The following is a 22,690-nucleotide window of genomic DNA, read 5'->3' as shown; positions in this document are numbered from 1 at the left end:
TGTGGGGGAGGTTTTTTTCACGTTTTTATTTAAAAAAAAAAAAAAAAAAGCATATAAATTTCACTTATATCTGATGATAATTCATATATAAATGCAATGTCCCGTAACACGAATGGTTGTGCATTATTATAAATACATGTATGATATTTTTTTTTTATAAAATCTTTTTCATGGTCTTCAATTCCAATAGCATTTGATCTCTCAGACTGTACTGTAGGCTATGCCTATAAATTCACAGATGCCTGTAAATGTTGGGTCCTTGTAAGTTAATCTGATCATTTGAAAAGAACAGCGTAGTTATGATTAAATTAAAAATACGGTACCCAGTAGGCCTATGGCTCGCTATTCCCCGGATTGTCAAATTGCAGTGCATGTGCTGTGCCTAATTTAATTTATTATCCAATAATAAATAAGAGCGCTTGTGTGTATAATGGACAAATTCACTATCGTAACCTAAGCTTATTTTTGTTATATGACTCTCTCCAACCAAATACTGTACCAGGATATCAAGAATGTATAGGACGGTTTGTTACATTTTTATTTATTTATTAGTTTTGAAAGTGTTTTCAATTGTTCTAAAAATCATTCGCGTCATCCAGGCCCCCCAGCCGGTTTTAAACGTACAAAATTAGAACCGGTCAAGCACATAGGCCTATATACACAACATTTGCAGACATAAAAAAAAAATTATCACGAATACGGTGTTAGTGAATGATAGTCTCATGGCACCTGGTGTGCTGACATTTTCAAGAAAAGTTGTATTTTTGTATCAATTTGATTTTTTGTTCAAATTGTAGCCTACTGCTCCAAACTTATCATACTTTGTCCGCATTTTCTTCGTAAACGGGTACAAGCCAGCTAGACTGATTCCCTAAACCTTACAATTCCTTGACACTGACAGCTATAAATTGCTCCCTTACATCTTTCATCTATGATGAGGTCACCTTCAGGGAAACAGACTACAAGAACATGATTGCTTTTCTTGTTTATTATTCCCAGTATCAACAAACACAAAACGTCGGTGTAAGTTGCTATAAACTACTAACACCCCCCACCCCCAAATCCATCCGTTTCTGAAATTTACTGCAACAGCAAAAAATTTGTTTCCTTTAATATAATATCTCATATGCCTATAGTTTCAATGAATTTATAACATGTTAATTTTATAAACTGAATTACTGGAACTGATGGATTTGCTTTTTCTTTCTTCATTTTGTTTTCAAAGGGGCTTAAATTTCCGTGGCATGAAAACAGTTTTGAAAGGACACACCAAAAATTAGAGGCGTACAAGCCAAGAAGAATTTTAAGATAATTCAATTGCCACAAATAGTTCAGTTGAGTGTACATACCGGTACATACATGTACAAATGTCGGTTCATTTCTGTCCTGGGTGTTGAGTGAGTAGTAAATGTCAGCAGTCATGTCAGTGATCTAGTTTGGGGGAATGATCCTGGCGCAGACATATCAGTTACAAATGATGCCAGATTAAAGACGGCATTCAGTTACATGGCCATTTCTTTGTGAAGTGCGTGAACCTCCATTGTACATTTTAATGCTTTGAACAGTCCGTCAGACCTGCTTAGTAATGTCGGCATGAATCTGCAGCTTGTGTGAAGCTTGTCCATGTGCGGTACATTATCTAGATCTGATGGGCTTGGTTAGGCTGCATAAATGTGAGGCGTTTCTATCTGGCAAAATGAGGCGGAACTGGTACAGGCCATATATAAAGTGGAGACAAATGTGAAAAATATGAATCCATAGCATTTTATTTTCTAAAAAGGAGTATTTAAGTCTGTCATGAGCCAATGTGGCCCATCAGGCCGGCGTTTGTCTCCAGTTTCAGTGGCATGAAACGACCGAATATTTCTACTCTCCTGGGATGGGATGCTACCGGTAGTCCATAGCAGGTTACTCCCCATCTACATGTATGCCGGCACCCATTTGTACTCCTGGGTGGAGAGAGGCAAGTGGGGATGAATTGGCTTGCCCAAGGACACAACATACATGTATGACCAGCAGCTGGATTCGAACCCCTGACCCTCTGATATTGAGTCATGAACCCCTAACCACTAGTCAACACTCCCCACATACCGGTACATGTGTAAACAGCCGATAGGCTTAAACTTCCTAAATTGTCAAGTGTGACTATTGTTTTACGATCCACAGCAGTTAGTGTTAAAGAGCCAACTGGATCGCAGAAGAATTACATCGGTTTAACATGCAGAAAAGTCCCGTATGGATGGACACTGCTATGTAAAACTAACGTTATGGTCACGTGACTTCCATACGGATCATCTTTATTGACCCGCTTAAGTCATACACCACAGGGTATGATACGCACATGTAGGCCAACAGATGGCCTACAGGTACATGTACAATTTATGTACAAAGTTTGTATGTATGTGAGTTTCTACCATTTTTTCTGCTGTGGTCTGCAATGTTTCTTGATGTGTTTTTCCACAAAGACATCTGGCGTTAGGCGGGTGAAAAAGTTTTTAAAAAATGGTGCGGTAAAGTTTGTGCAACCAAATGATTTGTGCAAATAGAATAACCACAATGGAATGTTAAATAACTGGTACTTTTTTTACAAAATTAATTCCAATAGGAACACGGCTTTAAGCTACAACTGTTGTGCAAATGTTGGTTTCCCATGCAGTTGTTGAAGTTTGAGGAATATACATGTATATAGGAACTTACACATACCAACAGAAAATGGCCAAGCGCTTAATGCATAAAATATTGAAATTTGGCATTGGAATTTGATTGGTCAATCATGTTGAGACTGCCGCAGCTGCATTCCGGACATTTAATTGGATAATATACTTGCCGTACTTATATAGGCCTACTGGTAAGGTTTTACGGTAGCTTGCAACTGTATGGTTCAAGTATGATTAAAAATTGACAATTAGATAAAGAAAGTCCCGTGTTCAACGGCTGAAATAAATGGACTTTGTTTGCAGAATCTTCAGCTGTTACTCACACCGATGGGATGCTGCAATTCTCCCATGGAGTCATCCATGCTGTGCGCAGCTGCTGAGTTAATAAAACTGAGTGATAAATCATAAATAACTTGGGACATAAACCACATGGACTACATGTACAGTATACACTCAGAAAACTGTACATAGTTTCAGGTCTCATTCATAAAACAGCAGTTTACTAAATAAAATACAGGTTCAATGTATACTTGATATTATGACACTTGCCGGTTGAAGTTCATCTGGGTCACAAGTTCTGATAAGCTCTATTTTGATGCAGACCAATTGGAAGTTTGATTTTTCAGGCAATTCGCCTACTTTTTGTGGGCACATGTACCGGTACCGGGTACGTTGAACTTTGGAGGGTGGGTATTGCTTTGCACTTTTGGAACGTAAATTACCATTACAAGGCGAGATTGAGAATTCTGAAGTCGCCACTGGGATGAGTTGGCAGAAACTCTGGCTGACGTTTACCCTCGAGAGACGAGAGCGCCGCTGACTGTGTGTTTATATTGACAAGGACAAGTTGTTAAACTGCGGTCGCTGCAATTACCTGTGTGTCCCTACTTGTGAGGGTAATCGGTAACGAAGCAGAGAGTGCGGCTGTCTTCTGGTTGTTTTTTTTTCTGTTGAGAATGTGTGTCTTATCCACTTGCTTTGATGAGTTGTTCTTGAAGTGTGCCACTGTTGGGAAATGCTGATTCATTGCACTTTCCTCTGAAATCAAGGCGGGACATGCTCGGTACTGTACGGTTAGCACTCAGTCGGTGTTTGATCCAACGACAGAGAGCAACTTCTTGTCAAGTCTTCTTTACATGTATGTATCCATGTTATGTATGTCTTGTTCCGTAGTTGTAGGGACTTACACTCGTCTGTACGAGGTATTTGTGGTAACTAAAAACGCTGTGGGGACCAGAAATGCTGTGGGGACAGCAGTGAGTCCCCAAAACTTCGTCCAAATTTGCCTGAAAACTTCCCCATAGCGCAGTGTAGGCCAGGGCATCAGTTCTGTGTTTGTGCAACATTGAAATTGAAATGTGATTTTTAAGATGTATCTCTATAATTAATCAACAATGTCTGAAAATTGAAACAGTTTTTGTTTCATCAAATCATAGCACATGTACCGGTACATGTACGTCCATGTCATGGTATTGTTGGTCTACATGTTTTGTACACTGCGCACGCACACAAAGTTAGTATCGATGATGCACAGGCTTTTGCCTCGGTTACCTTGGCAACTGTAAGGTCCATTAAAGCGCTTTTAAAACAGTTCTTCAATCACCTTTGGGACATGTAATTCTGATCCATGTCGGCATCACTTAGCACTGAAGAGGGATTTTTGTGTCCATTTTACATCAACACGTACAATGTAGCATTCAGGGAAGGTGGCAGAGATTATTCTAAAAGTCAGCAGCATTTGGCCACAAAAAGTTTGATGACAAGCAATTGGGTTCTTAACCTCACTGATTTGATTTGATTTGATTTGATTTTGATTTTGATTCAGAATCGCCAGGAGGGGCTGAGCATCATCAAGGGGACGATGAACGAAGCTTGTGGTGACGACCTCCACATCTTCATCATCCTCGGTGCATCCGTGAGTATATAATACACAATTCATAAATACCTAAGACCATTTACGCATTCCTATTGGTCGAGAGCCCGTCACGTGGCCAGTTTTAAACGGATGATAAAGACATGGCTAGCTGGTCATAAACACTTTTCCAGTGTCACATGAAATTTGGACTAGCTCCCATGAAATCCGATGCCTTTTACATTTCATTGGTTGAACGTTCAATTTCCCCACGTACCGTATGCATGCGCAATACTACCAGTGAATCATTATTTCATAGTCCGATATTCACACTACACCAGCCCAGCTGCGTTTTGCGGCGCAGTACGCGCGACCATGGAGGTGGAATGCGCAATGCGCACGCAATTGTGGTGGGGCATTCCATATTATAGTCAGAGGGGTGTTTCGTAAAACATGAAGTAAAATTGTTGTATTGACCAAAAAGGTATTTATGAATGGGAAGGCTTGGCCTCTGGTAATTATCTCCCATCCAGACTCACACCAGTTTTAAACAGAGTATTATAATACCTCCGGAAGTATTTATTCCCTTATTAATAATCACAGCAGATTGTTAAGAAATATTGGATCCCTGCCAAAAATAACTCCAGTGTTCATGCCATGTAGAGCTTAGGCGCAAATGACATTACCAGTATAAATGAGCCTGGAGTCAAGGCTGAAATTAGTCTTGTTTAAAGATTGGATTTCTATTCCACTACCGTATTTTGCAACCGGTCCTGTGACAAACGCTGTTAAGAAGAGGTCTCTATCAACACGATGAGTCAAATCTTAGAGCCTTGGCAATATTGGCAGCACTACCCGGGAAAATGCATTACATATAGCTTGAATACAGGTATGCTCGGATTTTCGTGGGTAGTACTGCCAATATTGCCCAGACTGGATTTGATTCATCTTGTTGATACAGACCTCGCTTGTCACGCACTGGCTGTATAAGGGGAAGAAAATCCAAATCCAGTCTCGGAGCAAGACTAGGTTGAAAAGTACGGCAAAAGTGCTGTCCCATGTCTTATTACACAACTTGCATTTAATATGCATGCATGTGTAGGCCTACCTGATCTAGCTCTGACAGTGTTTGGGGTTACATACATATAGACGTATGTAACTTGTCTAATTATGCTCATAAATTCTTATCTGCTAAAAACCTTTTTTTCACTCGCATTCATCTGTTGTATATGTATTTTGATTGGGGAGCGGGGCTTGGCTGGAATGGTTTAGGGTTGGTCTAATATTTGTTTTCAAAGTTAATCAAAGTTGTTTGTAATATAAAGCTTTAATGTATTTTAATGTTTTTGAGCACGAAAACCAGTACACTTTCTATTGTATACAATTGTATATAAATAGCAATAAACCAAATCTCTTCTAGAGAAATTGACTGGAGTTGGGTTTGAGCCTGCAACTTCCGGATTGCGTTGCGGTGCTCTACCAACTGAGCTATCCAGCCCTATGTTGGTGGTTCCCTAATTTGTCAATGTCTTTGTTCAAGGGGTGCCAGGGCCAGAAGCCATAAACCATAATGCCATGTAGCCGGGAATCACACCCAAAGTCACGACATTACATGTAGCAATGCTGCAAACCCGGAAAATACTGGTAGCAAAGGGATGACTCAAAGAGTATAAGGCATTTTGTTACAATTTTTTAAATAAACCACACAAAGGGAAATACACGAGGATCAAACCCCCGCTCCAATCAATGGTTTGTTCAACTTTGATATAACGGACCTTGTCAGTTTCTCTTTGTGTGGTTTATCTAATATACCTTTTTTTGTGGTAACTTGTAAACAGCTTTTTTGTTATTAATGAATTGTACATTGAACCGCAGTTAGGCCTGAGAGCAGTGAGGGCTTGATAATTAATATGGAGTAAAATATATAATAAAATTACAATTTGTTTTCTCTTTTTGGACCAACAATTTGTGTTTTTTTTCTTATTTAAGGGTGACCTAGCAAAGAAGAAGATTTACCCAACATTGTGGTGAGTATAGTCTTGTGGTATCCCTGGATAATATTTTTAAGGGCCAGCTGATACCGGTACATGTACATGTACCCGGGAGGTATCGGTTGCACCACTTGATCCATTTTTTTATGGACCTTTAAAGGTCATGTTATTGTCATCTTTGCAAAAAAAATGTGTTTATTTAGCAATTTAATGCAAGGAAATACCGGTACAGTACAATAAATGCAAAGCAAGTTAATAAAGAAACTATCCCGTCAAAATTTCAGCTCAGTAGATATACGGTACTATTTGAGATCACTGTGAAAAGGCATCTTCATTGTTCAGTGAAAAAAATTGTAAAGATTATAAAAATGCAAATTAGGGTTAAAATCTATATCACAGACATTTTGTCATCACTTTGAGACGTCTCACATTGTTTCAAATTCGGTGCATGATCAAATGTTTGTATATATTGGATATTTTTGGCAGAACCCTATATTTTACATGTTGAATGTGTAGCCGTTCCGTAATTAACACGTACCATATGTTTCTCACACATGCATGACGTTGAATTTAATGCATAAATTGTAACGCATCACTGGATTTCTTAGGTGGCTGTACAAGGATGGCCTTTTGCCCAAGAAGACCATGTTTGTCGGGTTCGCCCGATCAGTTCTCTCCATCACTGACATCAAGACCAGAACGTCTCCGTTCTTGAAGGTATGTTAAAAATACAAGTCCTAATTTCTATAAATTGACTCGTATGCGGACATTTTCAGTCAACCAGGGGTGCTGTGCGTTCCACTCATGCCAACATGTTTGCATTTGTTGGCCTGGGCTGCGATCATGCAAGCTACAAATGGAACGATGTCGAACTAATATCAACAAAAAACTGTTGTCCAAATGGCGGCGCCCTTTGAGCCAATCCTGAGTACTAAGAGTGCCTGCCCTGTTTGGGTAGCAGCTTTCAAAATCCTTGAAGAATTCATTGGAATGGAAGTGATATTTTGCTGCTCATAATACAGAGTAGAGTAGATTATTTGTCATTCATTTGTGCAGTTTTTTGTTTGAAGCCACAAAAGTGCTCAAAATCTCAAGATGGGTGCTTGATTATCAAGTAGCCTGATGGATTTTTAGCTCTGTCCTGTCTGTGAATGCGCTATATTCCGAGAAAACAATATTCTAGGATCTGGATTTCAATTCAAAAGTTGCCGAGTCATATTTTAATTGCGTCTGAAATCTGCATCCGGAACATGTTCTTATTTTAGCTGGTTGCAGCTACGCGATGTCAAGCACTGAACCGACAGAAAATACTTAGCAACTGTGCTTGCGTTTGCTTCGTGTCAACACTTGCGCACACCCATTCACGGATTCACATAATTACAAACCAACTACTACAAAAGGAAATCCAAAAAATGCGCCACTTGACTCATCTTTGGAAATGACCTTCTGTTGTTGTTTTATTCAAAATGACGGCATAAAATAATGGCGCAGGGAGTTTAGTGCCATTACAATCTTGAAACCAAGTAAGCTTTTTAACAATAATTTGGTCAGTTACTTTTTGAATAGCTGCAAATGATCCACTCTACCTTTAAACAGGGCATGGCAATTTGGCTAAACGTGACAAAATCCAACACCGATTCCTATCCCTTTTTGCTGTTCCATCTCAAATTCCAGCTCAAAGATGGCGAGGCGGACAAGCTGGAGCAGTTCTTTGCGGCCAACCGCTACGTCAAGGGCTCCTACACGGACGACTCGGCATTTGAGCATCTCGACGAAGTCCTGACGGGATTAGAAGGAGGCGCCAAGACCAACAGGGTCTTCTATCTGGCTCTGCCTCCTAACGTCTTCAAGGATGTGAGCAAGCACATCAAGACACACTGCATGTCCAGCACGTAAGATTGTTCGGGCATTCCATTCAAACAAGACAGGAGAATTTTATTTGCTAACCCAAACTGTCTATATCATCGCAGAGCTGACAAACTGGTGAATCGACCATTTTGGCGACTTTGAGATTTTGTCGTTTTTGTGGTTTTGAAAGGTTGCTCTTTCAAGTATTTATGCCAAAATTCTTAACTCTTGTCTGGGTTTTGAGATTCGGGGCCCCACCTGTGGCGAATCAGTCATAATAACAAATCCATAATTTGACATAGTGACGAATACGAAAGTGTGCTGGTTACCAGCTAATGGAAGGCGTGCATTCAAAGTACCAATGAATGCTATTTGTCAGTGGATCGCGTGCGCTGAAGGCTGTACAGTGTGCGATCCGACAACCAGACCAATAGCATACAAACAGTATGAAAAACAACCGGCTATTAGAGATTTTGTAATTTGACTATCTGACGAATACGTTTACGATCAAATAAAAACATATCGCACAACTACTCTGATTAAATAAGTAACCTGATGGATACTACGTTTCCTATTTTATTTCGGATATACACCAAAAAAGTTAATATCGAAACATTAAGGGTGAAATACAACGCCCAGAAATAAGTCCAACTTCAACCGTGAATTACTCGAATTAGGGTTTTCACTTATTCGTCGGTATATCAGCTCTGCGACGATGTGTAGGAACCTGGCCGAAGCCTTCAATATCCAGCACGTGCAGGGAACCATTGACACAATCGTTGAACCTACATATATACAATGTAAATCTTTGCGCATGGAATAAAGCCAGTTTATTGGCTCACAAGTTGGTACCCGTTACCAGTGTGTTAGCCCTCACAAGTCCACCGCAGTTCAAGTAAAATCGCTAGCTATTCAAATGAATTGTCGGCAGTCTTTGTTCTTGTTCAACCCCTGTTAAGTGCTAGTGGAATCATGACAGCACCGGACTTTATGGACTTGTGATGGACTATACTACATGTATAACATATACTGCTACCAGTACATATAATGAGCCAGTGTACATGGAGAATTCACTCTCCTAATATTGCGTTCATTTGGATAGTTCAATTGGAGCTTTCTGCTACAATTAGTAATGCTGATCAACTAAGCTTTCTTTTATGATCAACTAAGCTTTCTGCTCTTATGTGACCCCCCCTAAAAGTGGTCACCTGAGCCGAGGAATTTAGCCACAACACTGAATGAAGAGGTCGTGATGACCTTGCAAGCTACGTCCTACTTAATAATAAACGGACTCTGAAAGATAACTATCATTTCTATGTTAATATGACAGAGTCCAATATCAGTCTTCATGCTGCAAAGTCATTTGGTAATATTTCATTCTATCTTTTCCAACTATGATTCGAGAGTGAGTCTTTCTTTTGTTCCCTCATATTTGCAGGGGCTGGTCTCGCGTGATCGTCGAGAAGCCCTTCGGCCGTGACCTGGAGTCATCCAATGATTTGTCCAATCACCTGAAGTCATTGTTTACTGAGGACCAGCTGTATCGTATCGATCACTACCTGGGCAAGGAGATGGTGCAGAATATCATGATTCTCAGGTAGGTCGCTTGGGGGTGGGGGAAGGGATATAAATCATTGGTGTCAGGTCAAAGGTCAACCTGAATGAGTAGCAAGCACTGCCATTTTTAAGGGAATAAATATGTCCTTGGGAGGTATTAAACACTTAATTAAGACCAGTCGGAGTCTGGAATGCTGATAATTACCCGAGCTGAATGCGAGGGTTATAATCAGCAGCCAGACTCCACCCCATCTTAAACATACAGGGTGGTTAAAAATAAAAGGACACCCACTTTTGACAGCAATTTTTACCTACTTAATGAACTTATTTTAAATATTTTTTCACATAGTAGTAAAGTATAGGCCTTTAACTATGCATGGTGAAAAAAAAGCTTAGAAAAAGTCGCAAAAATTGTGATATTATGCTAATTTGAATACAAGTCACCAAAATCAGTCTTGTCCACGGGTTATTCCATGTAAATTTGACGTTTTTTTCGTAGTTCATAAAAATTAAAAAACTTTCCCACCAAAATACATTTTGCGATGGTGACTTTCTTTTAAGCTGTCCAATTATTCATGTCAGTGTTAAGATCATCTACTCAATGAGCTGTCGGCTTAAGTTCATTGTTGCATAACATTACATAACATAACAATCAAATGCCATGCCCTTTCAAAAGCTCTGATAGCTGAGCTCAGTCAAGCGAAGGGAATGTATACCTCCATGGATAAACAGGTTTCGCACATGAAATGTTCAAATTAGCATAGCTCAACGACAAAATGAGCAAATACAACGATTTTTTCGTCACATTTGCTTAACGGCCAGTACTTTAATAGCTACTAATCGACAGTTAAAAATAATTTTTAAAAATAGGTGAAAATTGCTGTCAAATGTGGGTGTCCTTTTTTTTTTACCACCCTGTAGTGTTTACTACCAACCAAGCACATACCCGTATGTATTCCCATTCATAAAAACTTTTCAGTCAGAAAGTAAAAACAAGTCACAAATTATAATTTTCAATGATTTTGATCAACAAAACTCCCCTCTAGCTTTACAGGGTGAGTCAAAAAAAGCGAAACCCAAATGTCGGGACTATTGTTTTAGTTAAGTTCTGCATGTAGCACTTTAAAAATCTAGGATATAAAAGCCTAATACATAACCTTTCTTTTAGTACAAGAATCATTCAAATCACTCATGTACTTTTCAAGTTACGGAGTTTTAAAGGGAATATACAAGATTTGCTTTTGCTGCAGTTTCCAGAACTAAATGGATTTGGAGGATTAGCGTGCTATGAATAATATTGCTAAACTAGCTTGTTTAACGTTTTGGGTTCGGAGATGCTGGAAAATCTAAGAAAACCATCCATATTCTTGTAGTCTGGTTCCCAGACCCCACTTTAGGTGAGACGTTGCAATATAAAGACTTTGGGAATTGTAAGGTTTACAGAATCAGTCTAGCGGGCTTGCACCCCTGCACAGATACGTAATCAATTGCAAAGAAAATGCGGAATGACTACATCTGAAAAATTAGGAGCAGTTTTGAAAAAAAGGCACTCTTCTCGAACGATGGTCGGCCGACCAGCGTAAGAAAATTACAAGTTTTCATCAAAATGTCAGCACACCAGGAGCCACGATTTTACAGGACGCTTAAGATTGTCATTCACTAACAGTCAAGTAAGATATTTTGTTATCGTTTGATCTTATCGCTTTTTGATGATTGCAAATGTTGTATCTTCCCTTTAAACACAACCACCGTTTTAAAGTTCTGTCCACGTATCACAAAAAAGGTGTTCGTTCTTTCAGCAACATGAAAACAATCCACGCACATCCCTATGAGATTTGTTTTCGTTTTGCTGAAAGACCACTTACCTTCTTGTGATCTGTGGACAGAACTTTAAAACGGTGGTTACATGTATGTTTAATATAATTCCGTAACTTGAAAAGTACATGAATGATATGAATGATTCTTGTACTAAAAGAAAGCCTATGAATTGGGCTTTTGTATCCTAGATTTTGAAAGGGCGACATGCAGAACTTCACTAAAACAATGGTCTTGACGTCTGGGTTTTGCTTTTTTGACTCGCCCTGCACAGTGGTAAGGCACTCTGGTATACAACTCATTATATGGAGATTGACATGCGCGTCACGCGTACTGCATGATGTCACGCAGAACACAGATGTACCGGTGTAGTGTGAATTTAGGACTATGAAATACTGACTCACTGGCAGTATTGCACATGCCTACGTGAGGATTGTGAACGTTCAACCAACAGAACGGTGCTGGCACCAGATTTCATAGGAGTCCAAATTTCATGTGACACTGGAAAAGTGTTTTAAGACCAGCCAGCCATGTCTTCATCAACCGTTTAAAACCGGCCACGTGACAGGCTCTCGATCAATAGGAATGGGTAAACTGTCTTAGGTATTTTATGAATGTCAGATTCAAACTTGTAAGAATTCAGGCTCAGTGTCCAACTTAAATCCATAAAAAGCTAGTAAGCACAAAGCATTGCCTAGTAAAATCTGGGGCCAATTTCGGCCAATATGGGTCTCACTATCACTTTTACACCCACCGTACTACGGTCGTACAGGTTTATTAAATTAAATTCTCATTTCTCTGGTAATTCATCCGCAGGTTTGGTAACCGGCTTTTCGGTCCCGTCTGGAACCGTGATAGCATCGCCAGTGTGGTCATCACCTTCAAGGAACCCATTGGCACCGGAGGGCGTGGTGGATACTTCGACCAGTTTGGCATCATTAGGTAAGAGGTTGCATTGAATTTATTCTTCATTCATGAGTCAAGTCAATCTGGTCAAGTCCCAAGTCACTTTGGTCAAGTTTCAAGTCACTGTGGTCAAGTCTCAAGTCACTCTGGTCAAGTCCCAAGCCACTTTAGTCAAGTATCAAGTCACTCTGGTCAAGTCTCAAGTCACTCTGGTCAAGTCTCAAGTCACTCTGGTCAAGTCTCAAGTCACTCTGGTCAAGTCTCAGGTCACTCTGGTCAAGTCTCAAGTCACTCTGGTCGAGTCTCAAGTCACTGTGGTCAAGTCTCAGGTCACTCTGGTCAAGTCTCAAGTCACTCGGGTCAAGTCTCAAGTCACTCGGGTCAAGTCTCAAGTCACTCTGGTCAAGTCCCAAGTCACTTTGGTCAAGTATCAAGTCACTGTGGTCAAGTCTCAGGTCACTGTGGTCAAGTCTCAGGTCACTCTGGTCAAATGTCAAGTCACCAGTTTGGCATCATTAGGTAAGAGGTTGCATTGCATTTATTCTTCATTCACGAAAGTCTTAAATGAAGTGGGGAAAATAAAAAATGTAGAGTGGAACAGATCTATTTCAGCAGTAGCAGTATTATTTTAGATAACATATCTTTGTGAGTATCTACAACAGTGCTAATGTTGCTAGCAACATGACTTTGGCCATGATCCCTGACTACATGGCATATATGGGTGTATGGTTTCTGAGTAGCGCCCCTTGAACAAGGACGCTGACAAATTGGGAAACCACCAACTTAGGGCTGGATAGCTCTGTTGGTAGAGCACCGGAACGGTAGTCTGGAGGTCGTAGGTTCAAACCCTGCCCCAGTCAATTTTTTTGTTCAACCTTAAAACAAATTTAACAGTTTGATAAACATTTTAGCGAATGTTTTCAATTTAAAATCCGCTTGAATGTGAAAGTGTGGATATTGCATGAGCAACCATATGTAATACTTATTTGTTTCTTTAAAAGAGTATTATTCCAAAATAGCCTATATATAATATTTTTTTTTGTGGGGACGGGGGAATTTCATTTGAAATTCAACTATTAGGAAAAGTTGTATTTTGAGCTTGAACATGGATATGAATTTTGAAAATCAGAAAACAAAAGTGAGGTCTGAGTGAAATAAGATACAGGATTTATGGAAAGGGGAGGGGCGAAAACTTGAGGTGAAACCCAAACATACAAGCATCATAGGGGGGGGGGGCAAGCTGCACACCCCCCCCCCCCTCTCCAAATGCCCTCCTGAAGTCTGTTTGTGGCATAATAAAAGATGTAAGATATCTTTTTTTATACAATTTGCTCGTTTTGTTGACAGCTTCATTTCTGTAATTGTTTTGGCAGGGACGTGATGCAGAACCATTTGTTTCAGATTCTGACATTGGTCGCCATGGAGAAACCGACCAGTGCCAGCGCAGACGACATGCGCGATGAAAAGGTACGTAGTTCCAAGTTGATTGTTGGACCGTGGCATGCATTTATTCAATAATCATTAGCCATGGATGTTATGATCGAGTCAGCTAGTTGCATTGGTATATGTTGGCCATATTAAAAACTTTCATTCCTATAATAAAAAAAGATGTTATAATTGTAATGGTTAAAAAATGTACCCGCTCACGCAGCACTTTCTGCTTCCACTTTTTGGACAACCCCTTCAACCATACCTGAGGAGAAGTATTGAAGAAAGTCTCCTCAATTTCTAGTTTAATTAAATACAGCAAATATCTCCCATGAGCCTTTTTGAAACATGGCAGACACAATTGGAGAGCACCATTTGGACTGGGTAAATTTTGATACGAACATGCAAGAGTTTACCCCTATTCTTTCCAGCGTGTCACCAAAAGTCCAATTAAGACAATCTTTTTTGTTTGTGCTTGACAGGTGAAAGTCGCCAAGTGCATCCCTCCCTTGAAGCTGGACGACATGGTGCTGGGACAGTACGTCGGTAATCCCGACGGAGAAGGGGATGCTAAGGAGGGTTATCTGGAGGACCCCACTGTCCCTAGAGGATCTGTCACGCCAACGTTCGCCTCGGCGGTCTTCAGGATTAACAATGAACGCTGGGACGGTACGTAGGTCATGGTTGAACATTGGCTAAGTCTCATTCTGTTCAAGTCTCAAGTCACTCTGTTCAAGACTCCAGTCATTCTGGTCAGGCCTCAGGCCACTCTGGTCTAGTCTTGAGTCACCCTGGTCAGGCCTTTGGTCACTCTGGTCAAGTCTCAAGTCACCCGGGTCAAGTCTCAAGTCACCGTGGTCAAGTCTCAAGTCACTGTGGTCAAGTCTCAAGTCACTCCGGTCAAGTTCCAAGTCACTGTGGTCAAGTCTCAAGTCACTCTGGTCAAGTCTCAAGTCACTCTGTTCGAGACTCCAGTCATTCTGGTCAGGCCTCAGGCCACTCTGGTCTAGTCTTGAGTCACCCTGGTCAGGCCTTTGGTCACTCTGGTCAAGTCTCAAGTCACCCTGGTCAAGTCTCAAGTCCCTCTGGTCAAGTCTCAAGTCACTGTGGTCAAGTCTCAAGTCACTCTGGTCAAGTCTCAAGTCACTCTGGTCAAATCTCAGGTCACTCTGGTCAAGTCCCAAGTCCCTCTGGTCAAGTCTCAAGTCACTCAGGTCAAGTCTCAAGTCACTCTGGTCAAGTCCCAAGTCACTTTGGTCAAGTCTCAAGTCACTCTGGTCAAGTCTCAAGTCACTGTGGTCAAGTCTCAAGTCACTCTGGTCAAGTCTCAAGTCACTCTGGTCAAGTCTCAAGTCACTCTGGTCAAATCTCAGGTCACTGTGGTCAAATCTCAAGTCCCTCTGGTCAAGTCTCAAGTCACTCAGGTCAAGTCTCAAGTCACTCTGGTCAAGTCCCAAGTCACTTTGGTCAAGTCTCAAGTCACTCTGGTCAAGTCTCAAGTCACTCTGGTCAAGTCTCAAGTCACTCTGGTCAAGTCCCAAGTCACTTTGGTCAAGTCTCAAGTCACTCTGGTCAAGTCTCAAGTCACTCTGGTCAAGTCTCAAGTCACTCTGGTCAATTCCCAAGTCACTTTGGTCAAGTCTCAAGTCACTCTGGTCAAGTCTCAAGTCACTCTGGTCAAGTCCCAAGTCATTCTGGTCAAGTCTCAGGTCACTGTGGTCAAGTCTCAAGTCACTGTGGTCAAGTCTCAAGTCACATCTGGTCAAGTCTCAAGTCAATGTGTTCAAGTCTCAACTTGACCACAGTACACAGTAATTGTCAAACCTATCGCAGTGAACCAATTTGCATCAAAAAGTTTTATCTTTATCCTTTTTATTTGTAGGTGTTCCATTTGTACTGAAATGTGGCAAAGCGCTTAACGAACGCAAGGCCGAAGTTCGAATCCAGTTCAAGGATGTTCCCGGTGATATCTTCGCCGGTGACTGTAAGCGCAATGAGCTGGTCATCCGCGTGCAGCCCAACGAGGCCGTCTACTGTAAGATGATGACCAAATCCCCGGGAATGTCTTTCGTTCCAAAAGAGACTGAGTTGGATCTCACCTATGGAGCCAGATACAAGGTTTTCTTTTACTCAGTTTTATTCATTAAAAAGTGTTTTTTTATGTTACCTTCATAAATACGTAAGACAGTTTGGCTGAGAGCCCATCACGTGGGTGGTTTTAAACGGTTGATTAAACACCGATTGGTTTTAAACCCTTTTTTTCCGGTGTCACATGAAATTTGGACTCCTTTGAATCTGCTCCCGTTTACCCTTTTATTGGTTGAACCCTCATAAGTGACCAGTCACTCTCCTATTACCTTCACTTAGGCATGCACAATACTACCAATGAGTCCGTATTTCATAGTCCTAAGTTCACACTGCATACCGGCACCACTGCATTCTGCACCACATTACGCAGGATGCGTCACACGCGCGCCAATCTTCATATAAGCAGATTTTTTTTAGTTAGTACTACTCCCGCGAGGCACGTTCCACAAACTAGTTAGAGGGGTGTGTCACAAAGCACAAAGTAAAATCGTTGAACAAAATTGTTGGAAATTTGTGAAAGTTTGACTTGTTTTGACATTTTGACCGACCAAGTAACATTATGAAACTGGGAGGCAAAGTGTAGTTAGGAAATCAATATGTGCTGGGCTGGCTTTAAACAAGTACTTGTAAATCCCGCTAGCGCTGATAATGGACCGAGCCAAAGGCGAGGGACATTATCTGTAACCAGGCCACAAGCCCGGTTTCATAATGTAACGTGGTTGGGACTCGAACCCATGACCTTCTGTGAAGATGTCTTTTCACCAACCACTATTAAAGCTTGCTGGGCGTTGGCGGGCTGGTTTCCATCTGATATCGCAGTGGGTGCTGCTATCAATGCCTTGTTGTGGAATTTGGAATCTGTGGTGGAATTTGGAATCTTATAATCTCTCCAATATCTTACCAGCTTTCCTTTGTCCACAATGCAGGATGTGAAGATGCCTGACGCCTACGAGCGCCTTATCCTGGATGTGTTCTGTGGACTCCAGATCCACTTTGTGCGCAGGTGAGTTCCAACGTTGATTATTCTTCGATGGAAGCCAAGCTTGAATAATTGAATACTAAAATAGTTTGAAAATGCACAGCTTTTTATTAAGCATAAGTGGGAAGAACACAATTTTTTGGGGGGGACCAAAATTTTTTCGTTCCCCAAAAAAGTGGGTCCAAAATTTGTCCATCCTAAATTTAATATGAAAAGCAAGGGGGGGGGGGGCACTATGACTCATCATGGCATTGGTGCATTGTGTTGTACACAGTGGCTGTTTTTTTTTGCGACGTCACTTTCAAACAAAAAAATGGGGGGTGGCACGGCCTCCATTGACGCCCCCTCACGGATCAGCCCTTACCAGTTATTAAAGGGAATGTACAACATTTGCTTTTGTTGCACTTTTCAGAAATAAATCGATTTGGAGGATTAGTATGTTATAGCAAATATTGTTAAACTGACTTGTTTCACGTTTTGGGCTTGTATATGCTGGAAAAACCAAGACAACAAATCATGTTCTTGTAGTCTTGTTCCCTGACCCTACTTAAGATAAAACGGAGAAATGTAAAGACTTTAGGGAATTGTAAGGTCAAAGAATCAGTCTAGCAGGCTTGTACCCCTTCACAAGTGTGTAATCAATTGCAAAGAAAATACGGAATAACTAAATATGAAAAATGAGGAGCAGTTTTTGAAAAAAGTCAGTTTTCTCCAACGCTGGTCGGCCGACCAGCGTTGGAAAAATACAGTTTTTCTTGAAAATGTCAGCACACCAGGAGCCACCATTTTACTGGTGCTTTAAGACTGTCAATCCCTAGCAATTCAGTAAGGTATTTCGTGATAATTTGATCATTTCTTTTTTGATGTTTGCAAATGTTGTATCTTCCCTTTAACAGGAACAAAAGTGGGTAGGAATTTCCAACCTATTTTCAACGTATTACATTTCCGACCAAATCCCATCTTGTATGTCTTGTCTTTTTTTGTCCCATTTCGTCTCCAGCGATGAGTTGAGAGAGGCTTGGCGCATCTTCACACCTGTTCTGAATGAGATTGAGAACAACAAACCCAAGCCCATTGAATACGTCTTTGGCAGGTAAGACACAACATGGACAGAAAAAGAGAATTGAGCCAATTGCATGGTCCTGTGTAATGGCTGTCTGAAGAGTTAGGCTAATTACTATAGCTAAAATAAGAAAATTGTGCTAACTGCAAGCTTATTTCATTATGAAACATTCTAAATGTTGCACTCGCATGAATATTTCTATATTTGCGTCATTGCTTTAAGCAAGTTCTACCTCTTAAAGGTATTGTACGATTCACATACAGATCCTTGTCAATTGATTGGTGGAACTCACATCACGTGACATTCGTTATTGCTCACATGCACACCGGGGCTCAGAAAGTCCCATTCGCCCATGGGGAATGGGAAATACTATTCAACAGATAGGATCATTGTTGTTCCATGATGCGGTATTTGTGTGCAAATGCATGCTAGTGTGCGCGTTCAGTAAGTCGGAAAGAACATTTGCCAAATCACCCACCCATTGTTGTTGCAAGAGATTTATAATCAGAATGTTATAGGCTGCCTCAGAGTCGGATACATTGTTCCAAAGAACCAGCGCTACAGAGTTGGGTTCAAACATTTTCGTGAAGGGACGGTTTGGAAGAGAGAAGTACATTTTCCACCAATTTTGTATTGAAATAAAAGTTTTAACATGTCAAATGACAAGGATCTATATGTCAGTTATATAAAACAAATATTGAGTGGCTTTCAATTGTGAAATGGGAGGAATATTATTGCTTTGTAAAATCTGGACTTTTCCAGTTCACTCGGCTTCGCCTCGTGAAATGAAAAAGTACAGATTTTACCTTGTGATAGTATTCCTCCCATTTCACTCTGAGCCACTCAATATTTGTATAACATTGCATGGCAGGTATCAGCCTTAAAGCTTTACCTTCCAATTAACCCTCCCATGCAAGCACACATATACATTCTGTGCAAACTTGCCCTTTTCAGTCAAAAGCAATCCCAGTGACCGTTTTTAAGGGATAAGAGCTCCCTGCTTATGTAAAGCAGGATTGACTGGCAGTGACTGTTCATGCAACTTGATACAGCTATGCTTAATGACTGCAGGTGATTGATAAGCCAGCTATGCCAACCACTCGCCTGTTTTTGTCTGTTGACCGAATTTGACTGGTCACAGTGCTTCAGTGCTTGAAATATGATCTGAATGCTGGTGACTAGCCTGTGAAAAAGGCATGGCTGGGGAAAGATTATCAATTGTTTGACTGTCTGTGAGTGTTCAGACAGCAGGAGGGTTAGTTAAAACAAAAACAAAAGCTGTTACTGCACAATTTCAACAATCTTGTCAATCGAATAAGCTACAGTATTTCAGTTTTGCGAAATTTCTCAGAGAGTGTGTTCCTTACAGTCTGCTGGATCATGGCTGCAAGACATCTCAAAGCCTTTGATTTTGCCAAAGCAGGACATATGACGAGAAGGGATATATAAATATTCAAAAATACATAATTGTCTGCGAGAAGTGAAACATTGATTTGTCATTTTTGTTCTAGCCGAGGCCCCCCAGAGGCAGACAAACTACTGGAAAAGAACAACTTCAAATTCACCGGAACGTACAAGTGGACCAACCCCAATCTGTAGAAAGTAGCCAGCCTGGAACGCTGACAACATCCTCAGTTTGTCGCTTAAAGACCTTCTCTTTCACCTCTTCGCCCTGTCATTTTCCAGGCCATGTAATCAGCCGAGGTGTAACAGTGGCTGGTTAGTATGGCCTCACCCACTATGTGACCTTCAGAGCCTAGGACGGCCGTTTTTAACCCACTTGTGGCACATCCAGGGCTTCGCCTCGGTGCTATGCCTCCCTTGGGTATTGAAAATGTCACATCCCACATCACGGCAGTCAACAGTTGTGAAATATTGCATTAGACTTGGGCTAGTAACCTTTTTGGTATTGAAAATGTCACATCCCACATCACGGCAGTCAACAGTTGTGAAATATTGCATTAGACTTGGGCTAGTAACCTTTTTGGTATTGAAAATGTCACATCCCACATCACGGCAGTCAACAGTTGTGAAATATTGCATTAGACTTGGGCTAGTAACCTTTTTGGTATTGAAAATGTCACATCCCACATCACGGCAGTCAACAGTTGTGAAATATTGCATTAGACTTGGGCTAGTAACCTTTTTGGTATTGAAAATGTCACATCCCACATCACGGCAGTCAACAGTTGTGAAATATTGCATTAGACTTGGGCTAGTAACCTTTTTGGTATTGAAAATGTCACATCCCACATCACGGCAGTCAACAGTTGTGAAATATTGCATTAGACTTGGGCTAGTAACCTTTTTGGTATTGAAAATGTCACATTCCACATCACAGCAGTCAACAGTTGTGAAATATTGCATTAGACTTGGGCTAGTAACCTTTTGGGTATTAAGAATGTCACATCCCACATCACGGCAGTCAACAGTTGTGAAATATTACATTAGACTTGGGCTAGTAACCTTTTTATACCAAGCTTGTCGGGTTTTTTTGTAGTTAAATTTATGCACTTTCTCCGTGGAATTGGTCCGTTTTATCTTTTTTTTCTGTCAGGGAAAAACTAGCATTCTTGTTTCTGTCTTCATATTTTTGAAGTGAAAAAAAAAAGTTATATACTGTAGTGTAAAAATGTCCTTTCTATTTTCGCCTTTTAGAAGGTAGAGGCATATAGTTATTTTACAAGTTCAACTTGCTGCACTGGGTTTATTTTAGCCCTGGTACCACGGTAAGGCGTTTTCTTAACAGTAGTCATCATTGAGAGTTTGTGGGAGAATATGGTAACATGTTTTGTCGGTGCATTTTGTATTTTTTATAATATGAGTCAGCTGAACACAAAAAATTGCTTTTATTAAATGTTTGTAAGAGTACGCAGATGTTTTCTTTACCCATCAGTAACCGTACGCATATCTTGGAATTTTTTTCCAAAACCAGCCGTAACAAAATGTAGCCTTGAGTATCTCCCGTTGTCCAACGGAATCCTCTCAGTAACCGACGTCTGATGTGAGTTTTGCAAAAATTTGTGCGACCTCACGCGCCAGCCAATTGGAGTCTACATTAGAAAATGTGACATCATTTTGATCAGAAATGTAGACTAAGCTGTTGATTGGTCAATTCGGGCGATGCACAATGCAGTGCGCCACCAGGAATTCGCCACGGAGAGTTCATTTTTCCCAGTGCATTGTGGGAGATGGTTGACAAATTCGCAGCGCGTGACATTTGAATTGTTAGATTTTCCGGTCAGTCCTTTCGTAACTGTCTGATTCGAGGATCTGTTTACCCTTTTCTTTTGTTCTTATCATTATGGTGTTTTTTTATAAGGTGGCAGAACGCTTTGCCCCAATCTATAACATATTAACTCAAGTTGTCTACTGACACTCATTCAAATGGGCAATGTTTTGTCGACCGTAAACTTGAAAAATTGACTCTCTATGGCAAACACTTGCATTGTGACTCGCCCGAATTGGGCTGAGATGTTTTTGTAATACAACAACGGCATTTACCAAAGACCCGATAGAAGGCGCCCGCTGAATGGTCAGTATCGCGAGGTCGAGATGCAGTTTTGTTTTGCATAATTCACTCGCCGAACAGCAAGGGGATTTTCCACAGACTAGGGAAACGTTTGGACCAAACAAAATATGTTTAAGGCAGTTTTTTGTTCAGTTGTATTTTTGTGAGTTTACTGTACATTTTCCATCCTCATAGGGCATTTATTTGTGATTTTGTTTCCATTGTTTGCCCTCTAAACGGAATGAATTAAAAAAATAATACTTGTGGTAGATAGACTTTTACTTGAAAATATATCTTTTCTTCGTACGTGCAGATGTTCTTTATACCATGTATAATGGAGACTGCATTACGAGTGGAGGAAACAGAAAAGATTTTTGAATTTAAATTAAAAACAAATGTTTTATAGATGTTTACAAAGTATTTTTTATACCTTAAGTAACTGATGTATATGTTTGTAAGACTTGAAATTGCTTCAGGAAAAGTGCACTAAAACAATCTGTGCTTATATTACACGTTTTAATTTTGAACTTGTTAGTTTTTCCTCGTTAAAGCTTATATTAATAGCCAAACTTTATTTAGATAAGTTTGAGAAACTGGTTTGAAACTGTTAAAAAAATTCAACACTCCTAGGAGTCTACTTTCAGCTGCTTGGTTTTTTGATGGATATTTAAAAATTGGCAATAAAAAGCAATCAAAAATGTCAAATGTTAAATAAAAGAATTGCAAAATCTTCAATTATTTTATTTCAAAAGCATTGTTATAACTTAAGCAGTAACGGTTGACTTAAAAAAATGAAGTAAATTTGGTTTTTGATAAACTCTGCATTTTACCTTTTGTTTGATCTGGTTAGATTCCAAAATTTGAAACATGGAACAGTTGTTTATCACTTTCTACTAGACTTTGTCTTTAATCTCTGGAGTTGCTCAAAACTGTGCAAAAAAAGTGATCTAAATCTAATTTTCAGATGCTGAAAATAAAAGAAAATAGGCAGTTAT

At 40.3% G+C, this 22,690-nt stretch overlaps 1 protein-coding gene across 3 annotated transcripts in view; it reads left to right on the top strand.

Moving 5' to 3' along the window:
• LOC119737182 (glucose-6-phosphate 1-dehydrogenase-like) overlaps positions 1 to 22,690 on the top strand; it is a 33,956-nt gene extending 11,266 nt beyond the window's left edge. For 2 of the 3 annotated variants that reach the window (XM_038211359.1, XM_038211360.1), the window contains exons 2-13: positions 4,483 to 4,572; positions 6,499 to 6,536; positions 7,109 to 7,217; positions 8,175 to 8,392; positions 9,787 to 9,945; positions 12,537 to 12,662; positions 14,000 to 14,093; positions 14,537 to 14,723; positions 15,937 to 16,172; positions 17,069 to 17,145; positions 18,122 to 18,214; positions 19,696 to 19,783. In XM_038211359.1, the coding sequence (XP_038067287.1) occupies positions 4,483 to 4,572; positions 6,499 to 6,536; positions 7,109 to 7,217; positions 8,175 to 8,392; positions 9,787 to 9,945; positions 12,537 to 12,662; positions 14,000 to 14,093; positions 14,537 to 14,723; positions 15,937 to 16,172; positions 17,069 to 17,145; positions 18,122 to 18,214; positions 19,696 to 19,783 (1,515 nt within the window). Of the gene's footprint in view, positions 1 to 4,482; positions 4,573 to 6,498; positions 6,537 to 7,108; positions 7,218 to 8,174; positions 8,393 to 9,786; positions 9,946 to 12,536; positions 12,663 to 13,999; positions 14,094 to 14,536; positions 14,724 to 15,936; positions 16,173 to 17,068; positions 17,146 to 18,121; positions 18,215 to 19,695 lie in introns of all 3 variants that reach the window. The other variant, XM_038211358.1, reaches the window with a different exon arrangement.

Source organism: Patiria miniata, unplaced genomic scaffold, assembly GCF_015706575.1.
Source record: "Patiria miniata isolate m_02_andy unplaced genomic scaffold, ASM1570657v1 HiC_scaffold_3, whole genome shotgun sequence".
NCBI lineage: Eukaryota > Metazoa > Echinodermata > Asteroidea > Valvatida > Asterinidae > Patiria > Patiria miniata.
Note: the sequence above shows the minus strand (reverse complement) of the source record. Positions and strands in the feature narration are given on the sequence as shown.